General features: G+C 41.4%; 1 protein-coding gene across 1 annotated transcript in view; it reads right to left on the bottom strand.

Moving 5' to 3' along the window:
* Positions 1-234: 234 nt before the first annotated feature.
* The window catches only part of rreb1a (ras responsive element binding protein 1a), a 35615-nt gene continuing 19100 nt past the window's right edge, over positions 235-16749 (bottom strand). The window contains exons 4-12 of the mRNA XM_073830886.1: positions 15645-15734; positions 15294-15457; positions 10298-10448; positions 10067-10209; positions 8215-8404; positions 4191-6738; positions 3931-4095; positions 3049-3822; positions 235-2968 (exon numbers count right to left, since the gene is read on the bottom strand). Of these exons, the coding sequence (XP_073686987.1) occupies positions 2514-2968; positions 3049-3822; positions 3931-4095; positions 4191-6738; positions 8215-8404; positions 10067-10209; positions 10298-10448; positions 15294-15457; positions 15645-15734 (4680 nt within the window). The 3' untranslated portion in view covers positions 235-2513. The remainder of the gene's footprint in view (positions 2969-3048; positions 3823-3930; positions 4096-4190; positions 6739-8214; positions 8405-10066; positions 10210-10297; positions 10449-15293; positions 15458-15644; positions 15735-16749) is intronic.

The following is a 16749-nucleotide window of genomic DNA, read 5'->3' as shown; positions in this document are numbered from 1 at the left end:
TTGCAGGGATTCTGAATTGCATATTCAATGGAAGTTCGTTCCTCGTAAAATGTAGTACCTACAAAGACTATGTGACTTCAGACACACCTAGTGTCAACAACAGTTGATAAAACTTTATAGACCTTCACCGCTTGTCAAAAACATTACCAAGCCCATTATAATTGCAGACTGCAGAAAGCAAACTTGTGCATGAAAATGGCAGATTGCCTTTAGGAACAAAAATCCTGCAACACCTTTCCTTTAATACATCTTTATTGCTTGAATAGTTTTGATACAGAACAGCTTACATTTCTGATTCTGAAGCACTCATTCGAAGAACAAGAGTAGTGTACCAAAAATGTTCTGGTGATTCTGGTTCCATTCAAGTCCAGTAGAATTATTTTTGGGGATGTAGCAGCGACACAAAGCTCCCTTTTCCAACGGTCAGCACGTCAAACAGTGACACGTCTCCATTCCTCTGCAATTTTCCAAAGAAGACAGGGAGGATTTAAAAAAAAAAGAGAAAAGGGTGAACATATCTTGTAGAAAACCCATGAGTGGAATGTGGATTTGATAACTCCACCCTGTTCATTTGAATTCACAGTCAAGTGCTAAAAAAGTAGTGATTGACGATTCAACAAATATAGAAATCATTTTTTGTTGCAAGAAAGATGACGACGAGAAAGCCTTTTGTATGAACCCTGAGAGTGAGACAGAGCGGGGCGGCAGGTGGGGCGAAAACAGAAAAAACTAATTATAACTGAACAACATAAAAGGTTATCATGCAAAACTACCCTACAGATTCACCCATAGCAGAATAACAGTAAATTTCACAGTTTTATACGCAAAAGAATATACCAACGAAAACAACTTGTATCTCTCTGACAAACTGAAATAATCATCATCATAATAATATAATAAAGATAACAGACCACACATTCTAAAATAAAAAAAAAATGCATACAAAGATCTACATAAAGCTTTCAGATCAAAAGTGATTATTATCATCATCGAGGACCCAGATCAAAGCTGGTATGCTAAGTATTGAATTTGAATCATTTTTTATGCAGCATAATTGTGTTAATACATGGCTTCTCCACATTTACTTCTTCACCCGCACTGGGTCATAATAAATACATTAAAAACAGTCTGTGAGCATTCTTACCAGAAAACCAATCACTTCGGCACACAACCAACACAAAACACACTCACATGAACCCAGGAAAAGGCATCGGGAGAAGCAGAAGTCCCGGAATACACAGATAAAGAAAGCGATTGCAATTGCATTCAAGTTCATCCAATACTACAAGATCTTCACCACTAGGGGGCGCACACAACCTGATCTCCAATCAGGGGCAAACTCTCTCCCCATCCCCACTATTGGTTCTTTCTTTTCGCATCCTGTGGTCGCAGGCATCCGTTTGCGTAGACGGCTGCTCCAGGAAATCAGCAGACCTATATTCGAAGATGCTCGCCAGTCCATACAATTTCAAACAGTCTCCATGCCCGTTGAGGTTTGCTTTGTTTGTGTCTGAGGTTTGTTTACAACACGAGTACATAAAACTGAGAGGTCAAAGAGATCCAACACTACAAAAGAACTTGTGATTGACATGGTGGTCCTCCTAGTTGAGGAGCGCTGCAGGACGACGTCCTGACAGGAGGCAGCAGGGCGACAGGGTTCAAGTACACCATGAATTCTAGTTTGTGAGCCCGGCAGAAAGCGAGAACCTGCCTGAAGCTCAGACGAAAGAGTAAGGCTTAAAAAAAGTGATGTTTTTGGAAGACGGTATACATTTCATTGCGTTTTCATCAAGTACATCAGATTCATAACTCATGGGCTTCCTGTAATTCCTTATTGTGTTTGCTGAGACAGGGCTTAAGCCCTCAACTTAAAAACATGGCCTTCCCTCATTAAAAACCATCCTTTTGTGCCAAAAAATGGAACGGTAATGCTATAAGGACATTGACACAATCAGCACAGCTGGACATTCACCACCTGTTTTGGGCAAACATTGCCCATATACTTTACGCTTAACAGCTGCTGAATGTTTTTTCGAGGATGACCCTCGGATGTTTCCCCAAAATGCAGCACCCAGAACAACAGAGCTATGTGATCAAAGGGGAAACTAAAGAGGACAAACAGCAATGAAGAAGCCCTTTGCGTATTCCAGTTATCAAGCCTCTCAGTAGAAACATGTCCTCTTGTTCATTTCAGCCGTCGCTGGATGAGGGTATAAACTTGCTTTTTTTTACAAGACAGATTTCACTGTCGCCGAACTGTACAATACGATATGCAAATTTGTTCATATATTGCTTAAAGTAGTTCTCTCAGGATTACACACAAAAAATCATTGTAAAATACTATAAAAATCAACTTTAGATCATGATAAATGCTGATAAAGATATAGCAAAAAAGTAGAAAGGCACTTGGAAAGAGTCATTGCTTCTTTTTTTCTCATTGCAATGTACTTTTGTTATATGGCACTGCTTCTTGTCGCAGCACAAGACAAGTAAAACTAGAAAAGAGTCGCTCTTCACTCCACGCCAAGCAGTGGCGGCTCGGAAGTGGGCAAAATGTGCTCAGTAGTGGGCTTGGTGTGGATCTCCAGTACGCCTTGGATGAATCCCTCCGACGGCTCTACGTCGGGTGAATCCGATGCTTGTTTCTCTACTGGAGGTTCTTTGGGTTTAAACTCTTCAGATTCCACAGCTGGTACCACCTCTTTCTCCTGTGAGGTTGGTTCCCCCTTCACAGTGTCTGTTAATTCACTTTCGTTCTCCGAGGGTGGATTGGTGCTGGTGGGTGTGCACTCGCTTTCGCTAGCCGAACGGCCACTGAAGCCGTCTTCGTCTGGACCGGCTGTGACTCCACAAGTTGAACCATCGCTATCCGCTCCACGTAGTTTCTGGTGGATTCGCTGATGTCGGACCAAACTGTGCTTGAGGGTGAAAGTGCGCTCGCATGTCTGGCACTTGTAAGGCCTCTCACCTGTTAGAAACAAAACATTTTAATAAGAAACAATGGAAAGAATGATTTACCAATCTATAACAATTTAGTATCATCATTACCTGTGTGAGAGCGCATGTGTCTGGTGAGGTCCTGAAGGCTCCAGAAACGTTTGTTGCATATACTGCACACCTTTTTCCTCTTGTCCGGCTTGCTGCCGGGTTCTTCAGTTTCTCCCTCGGCACTCTTTGGTTCAGTTGCAGTTCCCTCATCGTCACTTCTCTCCTCCTTATCCTCCTCAGACCCACTTTCCGCCACGCTGCCCGTTCCCTCATTCTCTACTGTGCCCTTCCTAATGCTGTCCACCTCTTCCTCTGTAAGCTCTTTCTTGTTTTCACAAGGCACAATTGGATCATCTGATTTTGTGACGCTTTGTTCAGGTCCATTCGTTGAGTCAGATGCTACATCCAGCTGATGAACTTTCTCATGTCTGGTCAAGGTTGCAGCGTAGCGGAAGCTCTTCTTGCAACTCTTGCAGGTGAATTTAGACTCCTCCTGAGGTGCTGGTTTATCAGACGAGTCACCGTCTGTTGCAGGGGAGGACTGTGGCTGGTCTTTCTCTGTGATCTTGAAATCCTTTGGCTTGGGAACAAAGGTCAAGTCAAGACTCTTATTGCTGTGGGAATCGCTATCCTCTTTTTCTGTGTCATTGTGCTTCAAAGACTCGAAGGCTGTTGGGTCCGTCTCTTCTTTGTAAGGGAGAGGCTCTACCACGGCTGCTTCTGTCGGTTTAGCTGGTGAAGGTTTCTCAGCATCAGATGCTACAGGTTTCTCAGGGTCTGATCTTGTGAGATCCATCGCCTCACTCACAAGAAGCTCATTCTCAGATGTGCTTTCTGAAATATACATTGAGCCATTATACTTCAGGTAATAAAAGCACAGTTTTAACTTTGTCTGAAGTACATAAGCAATTTAAAGTTTCTATCATATATTATTTTTAATACCTGCACTCTCTGGTGAGCCTTCATCTGCTTCCTTAGGCTTGGGTATTGCACCATTGCGTCTCAGCACTCTGTTGGAAACGCCATGCTTGCGTAAAAGATGTCGCTCACAGTTGGACTTGGTTGAGAAGAAGGCATCACACTGGGGGCAAGGATATGGCTTCTGACCTGTTTAAGGAATACAAAATAAAATCAAGAAAATAAATTACACATACTATGAGGGGTAAAACAGGTGTTTACACTGTAAAATTTACAGGACTCACCTGTGTGAGTTAACATGTGGCGCTGAAGCGAGCTTGCCCAAGGGAAAACTCTGGGACAAAAGGGGCAAGTCATCTTTTGCACAGAATTTGAATATGCGTTTTTCTTTCCTTTGGACTGTTGGGGTTGGACAGTCTGCTGGGCTGGCAAGTGTTTCTCATCTTTCACCTCTTTCTCGTCACTAGCACCTGGCTGCTGCCCGCCTTTTCTTGCCAACTCAATTGTGTTGGTCTGAAGATAGGCGCTGAACTTGTTGGCATCGGTGGTTGCCAACATCCTCTCAACACTAGCAAACTCCCCGCTAGACTCCAAATCTATACTTGGGTCTGTGGCATTCATCACAGGTTTTTCTTTCACTGTGCTGTTGGAAGGCCTTTTCCTGGACCTCCTCTTTGAGCTCTCTACCGAGAGCTCCTCTGTCAAAATATCTGGCGATTCTTGCTTGCCATGTGGATCAGAATCAGCCTGAAGACTATTAGTGTTGTCCCGTTTAAGAAGGTCAGGGGCACCAGAAACGGAGGAAATGATCTGAGCAATGGATGCTAGTGGTGGAAGCTCCTTCAAAGCAGCAGAGGAAGGTTTAGGAAGCAGTGGCTTCAAACGCAAGAGCCGTCCTGAAGTGTTAGTGCTACTGGTAAGGGAGGGCAAAGCAACTGGGACCTGGTAGCATCCAAGAGGTTGGGACTTCTCATCAATGGACTTTTCAGCCTGAAGAGCCTGTGCAAGAATGCTAATGGATGACTGTTCTTTCTTAACCTCTCTTGGCAATGTGGCCTCAATGTCTTGTTTAAGCTTCTTCACAGGATTCTTAGGAATAGAGAGGTCAATTGGTTCCATGCTAGAGTCATAGGAGACAGGTTCAATTTTGATCCCGGGTGATTCACTCACACTTCCAGCACTGCTGCCCCCGCGACTTTTGTTAGAGAAGTCCAGAGGTTGATCCATATCTACATTGTAAAAGCTAAGGTCCTCGACTTTAATAGGCTGAACCACAGTGCTAGGAGAAACCCCATTGAGAGGAGATGGGTTTGGGCTATTTTGGGTTGATGCAGCTAGAAGAGTGATTATGTGCTCTTCAATATCTTGTTCTTGGACCTCTGGATGTTGTTTCAGAAGGTGATGAATACAGTTGCGCTTGGCAAGAAAGGCTGCTCCACAACGCTTGCACTCAAAAGGCTTTCGCTGGCAGCCATTGTGTGTGCGCAAGTGAATCTGCAGGGCCCGGAAGGTCTTTAGGTCCTCCCCACAGAAGCGGCAAGTAGTTTCACTAGTTCCAGCCTGCTCCAGTACGTCCGCTGTGGATGTGGACGAGGTAACGTACTTAATGTTCTTCTCAATCTCCTTGCGATTGTTTTTCATGTGCTTTTTGCGAAGGTGGCGCTCACAGTTAGCCTTGACAGTAAATGGGTAATGACAGAGCCGGCAGACATAGGGACGCTCACCACTGTGTGTTCTCAAATGACGGATCAGCGTTGCCTTGTCTGGGGCGACATAGTCGCAGATATTGCATTGGTGGGGTAGGATGCCCAAATGATACCGCATATGTGCCTGCAGCACACCAGAAAATGCAAAAACCTGGTCACAAAATCGGCAGGAGTAAGAGCCTTTTTGAGATGTTCCCTTATTTCCAGTGGTCTCTTCTAATTTGCCATTCTCCTGTTTGATATGTCTTTCATCCATGTCCATTGGGGTATGGGCATCTCCCATGCACTCTGCCTCCATTTGTATCCTCTCTGCAGAAGCTTGGTTGTTGGCAGAAGAAGAGGAAGATGAGGAAAGGTCCCGAACTGTCTTGAGAGGATGGCTGGCAGGGGGTGGGAGGCTAGGGCTGATGCAGCCCAGGGAAGCTTGCTGGGTGTTTAACAGGGGTGGTGGAGTTGAAGCTACCATACTGGTTCTGGGGGCCACCAAGGGCTTTGGCTTGAGAGGAGGCATCTGCTTGTAGCCCGACTGCATGGCACTACAAGGAGCCTTGGACAAGGGTGGGAGAGTAATCTGGTTAGGAGCAGCGGAAGCTACTTTGATTATTTGCTGTATATCAGCGAGTTCCATATTGGATTCACCACAAACTGGTTTCACTACCATGCCGCCATCTGGCTGCACCACAAAACCAGTCTGGAAGGGCTGAAGGGACAGCAGTTTGAGAGCCTCTTGATGGGATAGACCATGAAGAGTCGTTGGGTCTACAAGAGACAGGTTAGCCCCTCCAACAAGGCCAGCCTCTTGAGGTACAGTCGACTGATTCTGGTCCACGTGGATAACCCGAATGCTATCTAGCTTGGCCTGCAAGATATCCTCATCTGAGGGGACAGGCTTAGCCTGAGAGATGTGCTGCAAGCCCAAGGTGTCCATGAAGCTGCTTTTCTCAGGATTGGGAAGCTCATCTTTCATAATTAAGGGTGAAGTTGTTTCTTGGGTGTCACTGGAAGTCTCATGTGAGGCTTTGTGCAAGTCCAGAGCTGAGCTAAGAGGGAATGCCTTATCGCATGTGTCACATACAAAACGATGAAATTTGCCAGTACATCGCCGAAGGTTGGTTTCGCACCAAATCTGTGGATTAAAATAAAATTGACGCTTAACAAAACTTTCAGATATTACAGACAAGATAAAGAACTAGTGTTGTCAAAAATATCGATATTTCGATAAATATCGATACTGAAATTTCCGAACGATACCAATACTAATTTCCCGAAGTATCGATACTAGCCGAGCGGTCACTTTCACTTCTACACAATGGCGAGTTGACAAACACCACACGTGACCGCGGTGCCTGTCTCGTCTCATTCAAGTGAAGCGAATAGAAAGGAGAGCGCGGCACCCCGTGACCGGCTTTGTTTGATAAAGAGCACAGCAGGAGTGCTATCTGGAAATATTTCGGATATGAAACAAACGAACATGGAAAGCCGAAGTACACAAGCAAGCCAATATGTAAGAGTTGCTGCAGAGCAGTGCTAACAAAAGGCGCTAACACCACTAATTTCACAAAGCACCTGAAAGACAGACACCCGTATCTATATAAAGAAGAACTGTGCTCATTTTGACATTACTGAATCATTAAATAAGATTGCCTATTATTGTTGCTGATATGAGTGTTGTCCCGTTTTTTTTTTACCGTAGTTCTTTAATATAAACAGATTGAGGAATCTTAGACGAGTAAATACTTTAACTGCGGTCAAATGTAAATTAACTGCGCTTATTTAACTTTATTTAAAAAAAAAAAAAAAAAAAACATTACTTAAATTCTGTGATTTGTCTTAATGTCTATCCAGTGAGCAACTGAGCATTGTTTTCGTGTGTGATGCATGCATGTTTGCTTGCATGGATCGTTGATTATGAATCCGGCATTAAAATCTGTTCGTCAAATAATGTTAATGTATTAACCAGCATTTATGAACGATGAGCAATGCATTTGTTACAGAATATTTGAATCTTCGATAACGGTAGGTAATAAAAATACAACGGATCATGTTAGCACGGTCCAATAAAAAATATTAACAGATATAACTTTGGATTTGAATTGGTTAATGTATTAGTAAATTATAGATTAAATTAATTTTTAACTAAGATTAATAAATGTTTTGAAAGTATTTTTCATTGTTTATTCATGTTAACTAACAAATATCTTTTACCATTAACTTAAGTTCTAAGATTAGTTAGATAGTTTAGTTAACTGTGTGGTCTAAAAAGAAAAAGAAAAAGTTTACGGCCTACACTACCAGTTGTATTTGAACAGCAAGTAAAGTTTGAAGCTCAAACTCAAATGAAGCTAAGAAGCTGAACAGGGCTGTAGCAGCGTACATATGCATATACATCATTGTCATGTTCTAGACTATATTTATCTTTAAATTAAAAAATAATTTTTTTATTAATATTGTGGCAGTTTTTTTCTCTGCGGTATCGAAAATAGTATCGAATATCAATTTTTTTCAAGGTATCGTATCGAAGTTAGAAATTCCAGTATCGTGACAACACTATAAAGAACTTTTACATACTGTGCATATCAACCGTAAGAAATGTGGCTGTTACCTGTGCAATTTGAGGGAACTTCAGACATGAAAAGTCAATGAAAGCCAGATCATTAAAGCCAAGAGGGATGGATGGGTTGTTCTGAATAAAGGGTCGTCCGTTGGGGTCTGTGGGTAGCTGCTTATGGGTAGCTGCATTGTGGCGGAGCAAACTTCGGTGTGTCCGGAACGAGATGCAGCATAAGTCACATCTAGGAATAAGAATACTAATGTGAGGTGTTGCATGCGTCCAGTCTACAATGTACTGTGGAGACATCCACAGGAAAAATAGAGCTGGGATTTCCTAAGTGAATTATCTAAGAGCTGAATGATAACCACACCCTAGCATACAATGGCTCTCTCTCTTTCTGTGTTTGTAGGGTGCCGCATAAGACAGCTGGCTGATGTCTGTGACACTGTGCAGTGGTCTTGTCACATGCTCTGCCCCTGATCATAATGACGACGTGTCCATAGGAACACCGTAAGCTGCTTTTATCTTAGTAGACATACACAATGCAATGCAAGGCAGAGCATAGCAGCACATCCTCCTGAGTTGTCAGTTTTGAGAGGCAAAATGTAGCTTGCCAGTTGCAGTTCAAGCACTGTTACCTATAATTACACTAAGCACTAACTATTCCCCGTCCAGGATGCTGTTGTTTCGATTGGCTATTTTGCATTACGCTCATCCAATCAGAGTTCAGAGTCAGAACTGTTCATTTTATTATAGCATGCATGTATGGGAGTGTCCGTCTTGGCTGTTTGGCTAAGACAGATAACACGTCTGTATCTTGAAAAGCATTCTTGGGTCTGTTTGTACGTGCATTTTCTGTTTTTAGAACTCTTCAGAGTGGAACCCAATTCACAGCAGTCTAGATCCTCTTAACTAGCACTCTTAGCTCTTGTGATTACGCAGGATTAGTGCTAAATTTGCAGTACTTCCATACAACAATAACGCTGCTCTGAAACACAATCGGACTGGCCCTGCCAACTTCCTTCTCTTACAGCAATGGCGTACAGCTATCCATTAACTAGAGGGGTGACTTTAGAGAAATACTCTGCAGTCTGACGTCTCCAGGGATACAGCTACAACCTTACACACATGCATGCATGCATGCACGATGTCCTGCTGAATGCATCTTCCTGAAGTCTCCTCCTGTAGCTCATTAAATCCCCCCCCAGCCACAACCTCAGTGGTCCCTCCCCCCTCCATTTTTCCCTCTTTCCCCTCCGTGCCACTCCCTTGCCCTGAGCCTGGGGGCCACATGCGGGGGGGAAGGGAAGAACCTCTTAGGCCTCTCACGAGTGGGAGGGGGACACGTCGACAGGATTACAGTCATGTAGGTATGATCGTTCTCAGCCAATAATGTTCTGGCATAACATTTCAATAAGCAAAACAAATATAGTTCCAAACCGTCAAGGTCGAACCTGTTCAACGAGATAAAATATTTTTCATGTTTTTAACATGCACCACACGGCCACTGAAACAAAACCCCTTTTGCATAGTTTGTAAGCAAGAGGAGTTGCTCCGTCTGTATTCGGATGTGTTAAATTATGACTGTTCCAGCACAAAGCATGCCACTATATCTCCCAGCAACTGCCGGGATCCAGCCTAAAGCCCCGCTACTGGCGTCCCCCTGCAATACAACTCTCACCTCGAACAAAGGGACAACATTCCTGTCTGAGCTTAATGGACAGCTATAATATAGTGAACGGAAAACTGAGTGTAGGAAGGGCCAGAACTGTTCCATTATCAAACCCTAAACAGTCCTTTGTTACTAAGCCTGTCAGTTCTGAATTAAACTCATGCCTTTCGTGTTTGTGTTTGCGTTACATAATCACATTGTAATTTTATCTACTGATGTAGGGGTTCGTACCTCAGTGTAGTGTCAGGATGGGTCTCCATGTGGGCGTCAAAGTCATTTCTGCAGGTGAGGTTCTTGAAGCAGATAGGACAGGTTAAGACTTCTTCCTGTCCTTTGTTCAAACTCTGCTCATCCACCACGCTATCCTCCTTGACCTGCGGCACACAGCTCATCGTCAGCTCAGTCCGAGAGCACCATCTTGGGGTGCAGGTAGCAATGGGAAAAAGCTGGGGCTATGCTTACCTTTTTGCTGGAGGTCTCTTCAATCTTCTCAGTGTCTTCATCATGGCTTAGTTTGCGTTTGGGTGCAGAGGGACGCCGCCGCTTAGGTGGAGACAGAGTCGGACTGTTTGGGATGGAGCTGGCCGAGTCCTTCTCGTGGATCTTCATGTGTCTGAAATGACAAAAAGAGTGTGTTTATTGGTATTTTCTTTGTTTTATATCAGGGCTTTACAATGCACGACACACGACTATGAAAAAATATTTAGGAGTGACCCAACTGACCCAATCAGCATATTTGTGTTTGCGCTCAGGGGCACTTCAAAGGTTTTTACGTGTTTTTGCAATGTTGAGTAAAGTATCATAGACATATCTCACAAATCCTTTCATAAAGTGTAGAGAGAGTGTAAATAACAGATTCACTGTGCAATGTAAAGAGCTTCACTGATTATAATGGAACTTTGTGAGATTGCGATGAACTAAATTGAGTGAGAGTTTGTAAATTAGATATTGATTTAATATACAAGAAGTTAATAAACAAGAAGTTAATATTAAGTGACGTACATTGTCTGACTATAACACTATTGCCTGATTTTGCTCTATTTCATGATCAAAAACAGTGAAACAAGTCACAACTTAGCCACTGCGCATCTCCATTCAAACACAGCAGTGTTTTATGAATGAATGTGCGTTTTTAGACCAATCTATTGAGTCAATGATTCAATTTTCTCATTCATAAAGATTGTCACTGACTTGCTTTATTCCTGAATGAATCACCCATTCGAACGAATCAAATGAATGACTTGCTGCCACCTATTGGCAGATTTAGTTTCATTTTTAAAGTACCTTTTCAGTTATTTAAATCATTTAATATTTCTCATTAAACATATGAAAATACATCTACAAGCCACTTTTGTGTTCTTCTGTGCCACCTCTGTAGTACAAATTAATTTTGTTGATACTGATTTCATTTGATTGGTAACGTGTTCTTATCCTCCTTGTTCGTTTTAATAAACATAAAATATAATTACATAAAAGATGATATACTTTTAAAAAAATAGAAAAATACCATTACAAAGGTAAAAACAAAATTCCCCTGTAAATCACTTTAAGGAGTCAAATATCACCTCGTAATAGGAAGGCACATTTTTTTAATCAGATTTTTTTTTTTTAGAATGTTTAGAAAGTGCTCCTGAAATTTTTCCTAAAAAAAGTGAGCATAGAGCACTGCAAATGTTTCTGTTCTCTAGGCCTAGGCACTACAGGGTTAATTCCTTGGGAATGAGTTGCATCTTAAAGACTTTGATGGACGAGCAGCTCATGAATAATACTCTAGAAATTAGGGTAGAAGAACCCCTGTTCATCCCATTGGGAGCCAACAGAAAGGGCTGTAATGGGAAGATACTAATGGTCTGGAAACTTGTGCAATTATCCCACAGCCTCTATACGTGCATTTGTGAGTCCAAGATGGCGGGTAGAGATCAACGGAAAGCAAGTGGTAATGTTGCATGGAAAGGGCCAGAAGTTGATGCTCTATTTTCCGGAGAGATCTTGCGGAAACCAGTGAGGACTAGTAGGAATTGGAAGACAAGGATGTCAGGCTTAAGTAAAAGTTTCAAGCCCAAAATATCATACACATAACAACATCCGACAAAAAGATTTTTATTTATTGTACAATCAAAATCGAACAGCTCTAACCAAGGTTTATATCTGTGTGTACCTCATAAAAGTACTGTATGCATGTGCAAGTGTAAAAAAGGTCAGACATCCCACGGTCTTGCAGGTCTCAGTTTTCACTCTGCAGTCAGTGGTTTATTAATAGCAGGCAGCATGTTGGACACCCATGTGAGGACCTGACAGGCTGTTATATCTCTCTGCTCTGGACTCTGACCTTGCCTCTGGCCAATCACAGAAAACCAGCACTGCCAAGTCAGCAAACTGATTGGAGGGAAAGCATCACCACAGTAACCTCATATAGGATGATAGCTTCTCCTCTGAAAAATACTAACTAGTTGATTACTGCTAGTTTGTAATAATGATATGGCTGAATCTTAATCATGCAAAGTTTTAGACTAGAAGTTTCCTGTCCTTGAATGGAGGATGTCAGTATGGACATTTCATGAGCAGCCTGGCTAATCTGTAAAGGATCATAAAACTTGTTGATGCATAAACAGGTTCATTCCATCCAATCCAAGCATTCCATCGCACTCCCGCGGAGCACAGACAGAGGGCACTGTGGTGTCAGAAAGTTTCTCTTTTCCAAGCAATGTCAGAGCAAGGGCACCCCCTGCAAACCTGCGGCTGTTTAGTGGTGTAACTAAGACTGAAAGAGTTAAAGCAAATAAAAGCAGCCAATCAGAACGCACGCCGACTCTCCTCTGTGAAGTTGTGATCTTTCTCTATGGCAACAGTGAATGCCTACTCCTCACTGCCCCCATCTAACAATGTGATGCTTTGGCACAAGATGGCTGCCTTCTTGTCAACTACATGGACAGCTTTCTTGGGGCAACTATTAAACACTTTAATACTACTAAAATAAAAAAAAACACTATGGAAAAGACAAGATGTTATCAGGACAGTAACAGCTGATGTTGTAAAACCAGATTCCCTTCACATCCGTCACAGCCGCACATTCCATGCAAATCAAACTTAGTGTTTCCAATTCCGCCCTACAAGTTCACTGTACTTCTGTACTGCTTACTACCAGATAACTACAATTTACAGAGTTTATTCAAGCCATCCTACCCAGGGGCCCTTTTAACAACTGCTAAGAGCCGCTCACACACAAATACACGCACACACTGATCCCCCATATGCACTTCACCATAAACCTTCACAACCTTGGGAGGAAGTTCATGTTTACCCCCTCCATCAGCAAGGCCTGCTGGGAGAAGATACCACGACCAAAACTGGGGGAAGCGACGGGTGGGGGAGGTGTTTTAAAGTTGCTCTTCACTTCCTGCAAAGCTCTCTCTCCTTAAACAAAAGCCAAGGCTAGAGAGCTGACGAACCCCAGCGGTAGAGCTCACGTATGTGAACACCAACATACACAAACAAAACGACCAACGCCTTTTCATTTATCTTTGTGGCGCACTCATCCTCTGGGCAACTCTTCAACGCAGGCAGAGGCCTGAGGGATGTAATCAACCAACAAGCTTTCACTTCTCTAAAAACACCAACATACAGCTCTGAACTTCTTAAATGATGCTTTTACAAACGGATGTTATTCTGCACTGTGCTACAGATATAAAAGAAACCTCTAATGTACACACATAATCTTGGGGGTGAACTTTTTTTTGGCACAGCCCAGAACACCCTAGCAACCACATAGAAAAAACTCAAAATACCCGAGCAAGCTGTATAGCAATGCATTAACAACCAGGTTAAACACTGTAGAAATTCTAGAACACCATAGCAACTACTTAAAACACCATAGCAACCACTTAAAACACCTTAGCAACCCTATATCACTATAGCAACTACTTAAACCACCTTAGCAACCCAAGAACACCCTATGAACCACTCAAAACACTCTAGCAAGCTATATAGCAATGGATTAACTACTAGGTAAAATGCTGTAGCAACTTTAAAATATCATAGCAACCACTAAAACCACCTTAGCAACCACAGAACCCCATAGCAACCACTCAAAACACCATAGCAAGCTGCACAGCAATGCATTAACAACCAGGTAAAACACCATAGCAACTCTAGAACACCATAGCAACCACTTAAAATACCTTAACCCTATAACGCTATAGCAAGCACTTAAACGCAGTGCATTAACAACTAGGTAAAATGCTGTAGCAACTTTAAAATATCATAGCAACCACTTAAACCACCTTAGCAACCCAAGAACGCCCTAGGAACCACTCAAAACACTCTAGCAAGCTATATAGCAATGCATTAACAACCACATAAAACACCTTAGCAACCCTAGAACACCACATCACCCTCTTAAAACATCTTAGCAACTCTAGAACACCCTAGCAACCACTTCAACACTCTTGCACCTGCATAGCAATGGACCACGCAAAACACCTTAGCAACCATAGAACACCTGACAAATCAGTAAAACACCTTTGAGCTGCAAACCAATGCACTAACAGCCACTTAAAATAGAGTAGCAATTCTAGAACACAACAGCAACCACAAACACTTTAGCAAACACTCAGAACACCCTAGCAACCCTTAAAAATCCCTGTAAATCTCCAAGAACACCCTTGCAAGTGCATAGCAACAACTTAAACACTGTAGCAACCCATAGCAACATCCTGGCAACCACTCAGAACACCCATGGCAGCATATTTTGCACCACTCACTTTTCTTTATAAAATTAATATCTAGCGACCACTCGCATCTGCTTAAATTTGCATGCAAGCCACTTTGAAATGACAGCATATGATTCATTTTGCTTGCTCACAAACAAACATTTATTAAATCCACCACAACACAAAGTCAGCGCTAAGCTTAGGATTACAGCTCATTCAGTAGTTAAACAGAAGGTATGACGACACATCAGGGCGGATGGTCGTGCTACTCCTGCACATCTCCCTTCCCTTAAATCACACACACGTACAGTTACTCACTGCTATTTAACACTGCATTTAAGACAAGTTGAGTTTGACTACTCAACGGTTAACAAAGGTGTGCGTGTATGCAATCATGCACTCAATCCTTAGTCAAAATAATAATTTGATAATTACAGTATATTAGCTGAAACACAACATTAAGATCAGAACCAACTTTATAAATCCATGCACAATTTATCAGTACATGGATTGAATAAAAAAAGTTACTTCCTTTCCAAAATACAATAACTTTTGGGTGAAAAAAAAAGTTTTACTGCCAAAAATTATATTCTAATGTATGAAGTCCCATTTTTCTTTAACAGCTGTTCACAGTATGGACGTTGAATGTGTGCGTGTTGCCTTTGAGAATCAATTCCATTGTGCAAATCGAAATCTTCAACCTAAGTGACACATTTTTGCTCCATTTTTGTTTGAAAACCCCAACTGACCTGTGCATATTGCCATTGGTGGTGAAGGTCTGATGGCACACAGAGCATTCATAGGGTCTCTCTCCACTGTGCACTAGCATGTGACGATCCAAAGAGCTAGCCGAGCTCAGAGACTTCCCGCAGATACTGCAAGAGTGGTCCGAAGTCCCACTATCTGTGTTGTGCTGGAAAAAAACACACATTTGGGTCAGCTAGCTCAAGAAGTTAATTAACATTACAGGCCGAACTCTTCAATACGTTGTGGCTTCTGAAAATGTTCGTACACATGAAACGTGACTATCTGCAATCTTTGCCGACTTGCATACAGACTTCAACAGGTATGCAACAGTATACTGAACAAGTGTAGGTTACCTGGCGGATGTGCATGGTGAGCTGGTGCTGGGTCTGAAAGCCCTTATCGCACAGTGGACAGGCGATACACCCGCTGTCATCTTTGGCTTCCTGAAACAAATATGAGATGAAATGTATGTAGTTATACATCTCTACAGCATACACACAGCATTGTATTATAATATGCAACCAAAGCTTGTGTTTTAAAGCACAAAACCACTCATAAGGGTACATTTTTTGAAACTGAGATTTATACATCATCTAAAAGTTGAATAAATAAGCATTTCATTTTTAGGATAAGACAAGATTTGGCCGAGATACAACTATTTGAAAATCTGGGATGTGAGGGTGCAAAAAATTTAAAAATTGAGAAAATCGCCTTACAAGTTGTCCAAATGAAGTTTTTAGCAGTGCATATTACTAATTAAAAATTACGTTTTGATATGTTTACGGTAAGAAAATGTAACATTTTTTTTTTTTTTAATAAGTTTGTCAACTTATTTACTTTATTTTATTTTACTCAACTTTATTTACTTATTTTGTCAACTAACTTAAAGTACCATTTAAAATTTGGGGGATTTTTTAATTTCTGCTCACCAATGCTGCATTTATTTAATCAGAAATTTAATAAAAGCAGCAATATTGTGAAATATTATTACAATTTAGAATAACTGTTTTCTATGTGAATATATTTTGTAAAATGTAATTTATTTTTGTGATCAAAGCTGAATTGTCAGCATCATTACTCCAGTCTTCAGTCTTTGCTGCTCAAGAAACATTTCTGATTATTATCAATGTTGAAAACATTTTTTTGTGAAAGCAGTGATATTTTTCAGGATTCTTTGATAAATAGTTCAAAAGAAGAGCATTTATTTAAAACAGAAATCCTTTGTAACATTATAAAAGTCTTGTCTATAAAAGTCGTCACTTCTGATAAATTTAATGCTTTCTTGCTGAATAGAAATATACTTTTTTTCTATATTATACTGAAATACAAACATTTGAACAGTAGTCTAGATTATCCTAATGGAATAAAATAATAATAATAATAATAATAATAATAACAAAACTCAGAATATTGTAATATTACATTAATAAACAAAAGCTTGTTTTATATAAATTCTTA

This window comes from Garra rufa, chromosome 24, assembly GCF_049309525.1.
Source record: "Garra rufa chromosome 24, GarRuf1.0, whole genome shotgun sequence".
Lineage (NCBI taxonomy): Eukaryota > Metazoa > Chordata > Actinopteri > Cypriniformes > Cyprinidae > Garra > Garra rufa.
The sequence above is the reverse complement of the archived record's forward strand: the minus strand, read 5'-3'. Positions and strand labels throughout refer to the sequence as shown.